Consider the following 8033-nt stretch of genomic DNA (forward strand, 5'->3'; position numbering starts at 1 on the left):
AAATGAATCTTCACCACGGTGAAACAGTGCGGTAGGGAAAAAAGTCCTAGGAAAGCCTTGGAGCCCCACGTCCGATCCAGGACTTTTTCCCAGGTCGGGTCGTCGCTTCCTCTGTCTTTACTGTGTACGCAGTAGTCCTTTCCAGTATCTGCCCTTCCCCTCTGTGAATCTGCAGGGCGCCGCCACAAGTTGCTGAATTGTTTCATTGCTCGCCAATCCTTTGGCTGGTGACACTGAGACGTACAGGACGACGAGGGGCATGGTAGCTGAAATGCCAGAGATAGGATTGTTAGAAGGCGACCGGTGTGGAGGAAACGGAACAGTCCAGCTGAGCTTGCTGCTCTATGCGCTCATCTTCCCTGTCTGGCAAGTTGCAAGCGAGTTCGCCAGCCAGTGCGGCCTTTTCACTATCGCCTGAAATACGACATCATACAACTTGTGCCATCCTGGAGCAGCTGGCCATTGCTGTACTTGTATGTACGCCGCTGCAGCAGGTAAGGTAGGCTGTATAGCAGTGTAGGTAGGTTTCCGCGCTGGCCTTACGGATACTGGGCATGAATACCCGCATGGGAGAGGGACAAACCTGGTAAGCGCACCCGCAACGAGTGTTGTTGGGCATCAGAGGAAATGGGGACGATGAGACGCCGATGGATCCCCCCGAGGACGGTCGAAATAACATTGCGGATATCTTTGATGATCTTTGGCCTTAGCTACTGACCCTCGGACCTGTGGGATTGCAGTGGCACGAGTAGGTGGTAAATGACGAGATATGAGGGCAGGTAAAGTACCTTGATTGAAATAATCGTCTGAATAGAACCTGGTTTAGCTCGCCTGCCATCTTCACATCGAGTTACAGAGTTGCCTCGTCCGTGCCGGGTGCTTTCGTAACACCCCTCCATCTCAGCGGTAGCGTAAGGCAGGTAGGAAGCAGGCAGGACTCAATGAGGTCGTCCCCCTCCCTCCCCTCCAAAGAGGGTACGTACCCAGTACCTTACCTTACCTTAGGTATTTCCCAATTCCCGTGCACTCAGAGCGGGCGGGCAGCCCAAAGGCAGGCCGCAGCTCGGGGCTTCAGGACTGGAGGTGAAGGTGGGAGAGATACTTTATCTTCCAAGTATCTTTTATACCCAGAAACACACAAACAATACATCTTTCCCGGTACCCCGTCCTCTCCCGTTGCCCACCGTCTCCTCGTCCTTCCTCACCCACCTCCACTCTGCCCGCCTGCGCACTGGCGGCCGCGAGAGAAAGAGAGAGAGAGCGACCCCTCCCGAGAAACCCCCCCCGTCTTTGCGTCCCGTCCTGCTCCAAAACCCACTGACGACATCCTTCACCAACAGCCCAACCTGCGAAAAAAACAACACCACCTCACGACTCGAGGGCTGGCTGCACCCACCGATCTTCTGTCGTGACAGTTCCGACAGACCGATCCTCCCGCTGTGCCAACCTACCCCGAGCCCCTCCGGCGCCGAACCTCCGGTATCCATCCATACGCATACTTCGCTACTGAACCTCGTACCCATCTCTTACCTACATACCTCACTCTCGATCACCCTCTCTCTCTCTCTCTCTCTCTCTATCCTCGCGTCGTATCCTGTCAATACCATACCTCGCACCCACTACCTCGCCCACCACCTGCGCGACATTGAGGTGACCACAACAGAGCGGGCGAGAGAATCTGCGTACACTACACCTAAACGCAGCAGACGCTCCCCTAGTGCTCTTCTTGAACTTTCAAGTAGCTTCAAAGCTCATTCTTTTCCCCCTCCAACCAAAAAAAAAATATCAACATCAACACAACACATAGTTCCTGCGCGTGGAGTCGCGCAACCCCACCGTCACAATGAACGACGAAGATGCCATCCAAAATATCCTCAAAAAGATTGAGCGCGAAAAGGCCCTCCTCAACGCCGCCAATGCCATGAGAGCCCAGACAAACAACGAAGCCGTGCGATCACGACTCGACTCCCAGATGCGCGATGGTCGTCGAAACTTGCAGTTCTTCGAAGAGAAGCTCCGCGAGGCCCAGCTGCGTCGGGGTATGGACAACATGTCCATGGGATCCCCTTCCGGTGACGGTAGACCTTTGAGCGGCGATGTCGAGGATGCGCCCGCCCCTCCTCCCAAGGATGCGAATGCCTGGGCAGAGCGTGGCGGATATGGTGCCGGGAGCGCAACATCGGGCGGCAATGTCCAGTATAGCCAAATTGGCGGCCACGCCGACCTGATGCCTCCCCGCCATCCTTATGCCAATCCAGGCCCCTCTTCGTCCATCCCTAAGCCGCGCCCCAACTTCACCAAGCTTGGTGCGCATTACCCCCGGACCCTTTTCAACGAATTTGATTTGCTGACTCTTCGCTACAGATCTTATCAAATATGATACCCCATATCTCGGCCCTCGTATTCAGCTCATGCTGTCGCAGATTCAGTTCAAGCTCAACGTGGAGGAGCAGTATCTCAAGGGAATCGAGAAGATGGTTCAGCTATACGGCATGGAAGGAGATCGCAAGAGCAAGGCTGATGCTGCCGCTAGAAGAGTTGAGAGCAAGCAGAAAATCCTTTTGTTGAAGCAGGCTATGAAGCGCTACGAGGAGCTGCACATCGACATGGACACATCCGATGCCCAGGATGGTACGTTTTGGAGCTTTTGTGCTCGCGGAAGTCTCGCCCGACTACTCCTGCTAACACTTTCCAGATGACTCTATCAACATGCCTAATCTCCGCAAGCCCCTCTCTGGCCAGCTCACCATTCGCGTCGGACAAATCAAGGACGTTGATCACGCATCCATGAGTCGATTTAGCCGAGGGCCCGAGACTTTCATCGCCGTCAAGGTCGAAGACAACGTCGTCGCTCGCACGAGGGTGACCAGAACCGACAAGTGGGAAGCCGAGTACCACACCCTCGAAGTCGACAAGGCGAACGAAATTGAGCTTACCGTATACGATAAGCCTGGCGAACATGCCATTCCTATTGCCATGCTCTGGGTCAGAATCTCCGACATTGCCGAGGAAATGAGAAGAAAGAGGATTGAAGCAGAGATCAACAGCTCTGGGTGGGTGTCGGCCGACCGTATGGGTGCTCCGCCGGCGCAATTCCCTATGAACCCTCAACAGCAGCAGCAGTCAATGGGTGGCCCTCCCCCCTCTCCCGGTGTTGGTGGACAGCAAGGTCAACAAGGACAACCCCCCATGGCGAATCCCCCGATCGCCCAGCAGCCCATCGACGGCTGGTTCAACCTCGAGCCTGCCGGTCAGATTCAACTGTCCCTGGGATTCCTCAAGCAGAACAACGCCCGCCGCCCCGTCAACTTGCAAGGTCTCGGCCGTGTGGGTGCTGTTCGTCAGCGCAAGGAGGAGGTTCACGAGATGTACGGACACAAGTTTGTTCAACACCAGTTCTACAACATCATGCGCTGCGCTCTTTGCGGAGACTTCCTCAAGTATTCGACAGGCATGCAGTGCGAGGACTGCAAGTACACTTGCCACACCAAATGCTACTCTAGCGTTGTCACCAAATGTATCAGTAAGAGTAACGCTGAAACTGATCCCGACGAAGAGAAGATCAATCACCGCATCCCCCACAGATTCCAGGCCTTCTCAAACATGACAGCCAACTGGTGCTGCCACTGCGGTTACATCCTGCCTTTTGGCAAGAAGAACTGCAGAAAATGTGCGGGTAAGTTTGCGATAAGTACCAAACAGGCAAACCAAAGACAAGGCTAACTTTGCATAGAATGTGGCCTCACAGCACACGCGGCGTGCGTACACCTTGTTCCCGACTTCTGTGGAATGTCCATGGCTGTGGCGAACCAGATTTTGGAGGGTATCAAGTCTACTAGAATGATCTCCAAGAACAAGACTTCCACTTCTCTGAGCGATCGGACACTGCGGCAGAAGCCGACAAGCCCAACAAGCACCATCGGCTCCCCTCATAGTGGAGGCCAGCCGTACGCTGGAGGGTCACCGGAGGCAACTGAGGCGGCCAAGTTGATGTACCAACAGCAACAGCAACAGTCTCCGCCTGGCCAGCGACCAATGCACCCTGATCGTACTTCTTCAAGCACGGCGGCGGCGGCGGCGGCGACGGCGGCGATGAGCGGATCAATGGCTTCCCAGCAAAAGCCTCAGTCTCAGGACTACTCGAGTTACGGTGGACGCCCTGGGTACCCGGCTCAGGCAGAGCAGCCAGACTCGTACAACAGCGGTGGACCCAAGTACAACCCGGCAGACTACGCGCAAGTCAATCAGCAAGCTGGATATGGCCAACATCCCCCTGCGCAACAGCAGCAACAGCAGCGGCCTGTCCAGCAGCAGCCGCCGCAGCAGCAACAGCCTCCCCCTCAGCAGTACCAGCAACCTCCCCAACAGCAAATGTACCAGCAGTCGCCCGTCTCCTCGCCTAAGCTGCAGGAGCCACCTCAAATTTCACCCATTGCATCAACTGGGGGTGTTCCTAGCTCTGGCGCTGGACGTAAGCCGTTGCCTTCCGCCACCGATCCAGGAACTGGTCAACGTATTGGCCTTGACCATTTCAACTTCCTGGCTGTGCTTGGTAAGGGTAACTTCGGAAAGGTCATGCTTGCGGAAACGAAGCGATCCAAGAGGCTTTATGCTATCAAGGTGTTGAAGAAGGAGTTTATCATTGAGAATGACGAAGTGGAAAGCATTCGCTCTGAGAAGAGAGTATTCCTTATCGCCAACCGGGAGAGGCACCCGTTCTTGACCAACCTTCACGCATGTTTCCAAACCGAGACCCGTGTGTACTTCGTCATGGAGTACATTAGCGGTGGTGATCTCATGCTGCACATTCAGCGAGGCCAGTTTGGCACTAAGCGAGCGCAGTATGTAACCCTCGTTCATCTTCACCAAGAGGTTCACTGACCAAATTCTAGATTCTACGCTGCCGAGGTTTGCTTGGCGCTCAAGTACTTCCACGAGAACGGTGTTATCTACCGTGATCTGAAGCTTGACAACATTCTTTTGACCCTGGACGGACATATCAAGATTGCCGATTATGGTCTTTGCAAGGAAGACATGTGGTTTGGATCGACTACTAGCACCTTCTGCGGCACTCCGGAGTTTATGGCACCAGAGGTATGTTACTTCGCGTTTCTCTCTACAAGACTCCCACTGACGATGGGCCTAGATATTACTGGACAAGAAGTATGGCCGTGCCGTTGATTGGTGGGCATTTGGTGTCCTGATCTACCAGATGCTTCTTCAGCAATCACCCTTCCGAGGAGAGGACGAGGATGAGATTTACGATGCCATTCTTGCCGACGAGCCTCTGTACCCCATTCACATGCCTAGAGACTCCGTATCAATCCTTCAGAAGCTCCTGACCAGAGAGCCCGACCAGCGACTTGGAAGCGGTCCCACGGACGCGCAGGAGATCATGAACCAGCCGTTCTTTAGAAACATCAACTGGGATGACATCTACCACAAGCGCGTTGCGCCGCCTTTCATGCCGCAGATCAAGAGCGCGACCGATACCAGCAACTTCGATTCCGAGTTCACAAGCGTTACGCCCGTCTTGACCCCTGTCCAATCAGGTATGTATATCTTCGTTGTCATCACAGAGACATCAGCAGCTAAACTAGATTATAGTCTTGTCGCAAGCCATGCAAGAAGAGTTCCGTGGCTTCTCTTATACTGCCGACTTTGACTAGAGTCATGATGGAAACTAGATTGAACATGAACCCTGAATGTCGCTGGATCCTTTCAGTGACGTCTTCGATGAGGGTGAGAAGGAAGGTGAATGCCAAGCAGGTACAGCGTGGATAAGCGCCAGCTCGATGTGCACCATGTAGGCACGTCCAGTACGAGCGGTGCTTGTTTATGCTGCGGAAAGACGCTGCGCGTCGTCGGGAGTTGTGACGATAAACCGCAGGCGGAAAAAAACGAAGTGACGGGCGAACACGATATATGAAGCAAAAAGTAGGATGGCCCCGACTGTTCACCAGTGAACATTGGAAAAAGGGACCAAGTCGGCGGAATCGTGACTAGAGGTATATCAGCGAGGTTTTGCGCACCCCTGCCGCAGCTTCTTTAATAGACGGAACATTCAGCGGATGACAAGATTGCTCGCCCCGTGTCTCCTGATGATCGCTGTGGTTGCTTTTGTGCCAATATCGAAGAGGATGTTCCCCCATGCTCTCTCTATATGGTATCATATTGTACAGATGTATTTACAATCACGTTCTAGCTGTGGTGTGATTTTTCCTTCTTCTTTTTCATGTCCTCCTCACAAGCAGCAAAGCCAACGCCGCTGCAAACGTCGCCCCAGCCGCAGCGCCCTCGAGAGCCAAGATAGACGCATCGCGCATGCGGAGATCGATGCGGCGCTCACTGTACAAATCGGCGATTTTGGCCTTTAGGAGCTCTGGGTTGGACAGGAGCTCGCGCCATGATTCGCGCCATGACCTCGCCTCGGGAACTTGCGTCTCCAAGACCTCGAGCGCACTCGCGACCTCGCGCTCCATCTCGTGCTGAACGACCGGCTCCTCGACCTTGGCTGCCAGGAGCTCCTCCGCCTCCTCTGCTGCCGTGGGTTCCGTCGCGGCCAGTGGTGTCTCTTCCTCTACCGCCACAACGGGTGTTGTCGTCGTCGTCATCGTCGCGGCCGTTGTGGACGCCATGTACGCAGCCACATCATCAGCAGTAGCAGCGTCCTCGTACGCCTCCCTCTGCGCCAGCGCGGCCTTGAGCCCCGCCAACTCGGCCGTCACGCCCTCGAGCACGGCTTTTTCTTCCTCGACGACGCCGCGCACCAGACGCCTGCGCTTCCACGGCTCCGCGACGAATTGCAGCACGATGAAGAGGAGCACGTTGACGCCCATCAGGCCCCAGGTTCCCCAGGTCGACGCGCGCCGGATGCGGTCGGACCAGATCTGTTCCTCGTGGTAGCGTTTCAAGATGCCCGCGTTGAGTTGTTGGCCGAGGGCTTGTTCGGCGTGTTCTGCGTCGGTGAGGGCTTCGGACGCGGCGGCGACTTCTTGTTCGAGAGAGTGGTCTTGGCGGTAGAGCTGGGTGAAGCGTTCGAGGTCGGTGGGGGACCACATTTCTTTGCGCGCCAATAAGGTGGTGACTTCGCGTTGGGTTGTTGCGCGTTTGGCGTTTGTGGTTTTGTAAGTTGTTCGGGCGGTGCGGACGAGGTCTTGGGCTTGGGCGAGGCGGGTTTCGAGGATGGTGTTTTGGCGTTTGATTTCTTCGATGGGGCTGTAGCCTGTTAGGGTGTTTAGGGTCGTCGAGGCGGTTAGGAGGCGGGTTTGGGCTGTGTCCATTAGGTGGGAGAGTTTTTCGGAAAGGGCTGGGGGTAGGGCGGTGTAGATCTTCGTTGCTGTGTCTGGGAGGGGGTCGTCGGGTGATTGGTTTTTGGGAGTGTCGGGTTTGGGTGAGGAGGAGGAGGAGCTCGTGGTGGTGTCATTGTCTGGTGTCGAGGACGAGGACGAGTTTGATGATGAGGATGGGTCGGGAGCTGTGGTGGAGCTTGAAGTGGTCGCATCGGAGCTCTGGGCGGAGGCATCGCTGCTCGTCGTCGTCGAGGAGGTCGAGGTTGGGGAAGCCTGCTTGGGCTCTTCCTTCGGCGGCGGAGGGGCGAAGATCGGTGGCAGATCCGAGTAGAGCCGTCGAGAGGAGGGCGACGACGACGACGACGATGGGAGGTTATGGCGAGGAGGAGGAAACGCCGCAAGGGTCCTCCATCGTGAGATGTGCGCCGTTCCGAGGCGGGCGTGGACTAGGCGCGACGCCGGCCTGGCGATGGAGTGCATCCTCTCCCGTTCAAGATTTGTCGGAATACGACGATTGTGTAGAGATTGAGCCGAGCTTCTCTGTTCCTTTCCTTGACGGCAGAAGAAAGGATGGAAGAGAAAGTGGCCCAATTGGCGGGTTTGGGGATAGGCCGAGGGTGGTTCAGAACGCACGGGGAAGCCGGGTCGGCGGACGGAGGACGGGAGGGATTTTGGAGAGAGAGGTTCGAAAGTTTGGACGAGGAGTAAGGCAAGGTGGTTAGCTGCGGTCTTCTGGGGCGG

At 55.7% G+C, this 8033-nt stretch overlaps 2 protein-coding genes across 2 annotated transcripts; one reads left to right on the top strand and one right to left on the bottom strand.

Annotated features, from left to right (window-relative positions):
* Positions 1 to 1843: 1843 nt before the first annotated feature.
* PKC1_2 (Serine/threonine kinase) lies at positions 1844 to 5669 on the top strand (the record flags this gene model as incomplete). The annotated part of the gene is made up of 7 exons (XM_053191516.1): positions 1844 to 2306; positions 2365 to 2631; positions 2696 to 3676; positions 3734 to 4841; positions 4893 to 5094; positions 5147 to 5552; positions 5608 to 5669. The coding sequence occupies 7 exons, from the start codon at positions 1844 to 1846 to the stop codon at positions 5667 to 5669; spliced, it is 3489 nt and encodes a 1162-aa protein (XP_053051078.1).
* A 564-nt stretch (positions 5670 to 6233) lies between these two features.
* SHE9 (sensitivity to high expression protein she9) lies at positions 6234 to 7772 on the bottom strand (the record flags this gene model as incomplete). The annotated part of the gene is made up of 1 exon (XM_053191517.2): positions 6234 to 7772. The coding sequence occupies one exon, from the start codon at positions 7770 to 7772 to the stop codon at positions 6234 to 6236; it is 1539 nt and encodes a 512-aa protein (XP_053051079.2).
* Between the last annotated feature and the right edge of the window lie 261 nt (positions 7773 to 8033).

Source organism: Colletotrichum fioriniae (assembly GCF_027942845.1).
Source record: "Colletotrichum fioriniae strain IMI 355084 chromosome Unknown scaffold_8, whole genome shotgun sequence".
NCBI lineage: Eukaryota > Fungi > Ascomycota > Sordariomycetes > Glomerellales > Glomerellaceae > Colletotrichum > Colletotrichum fioriniae.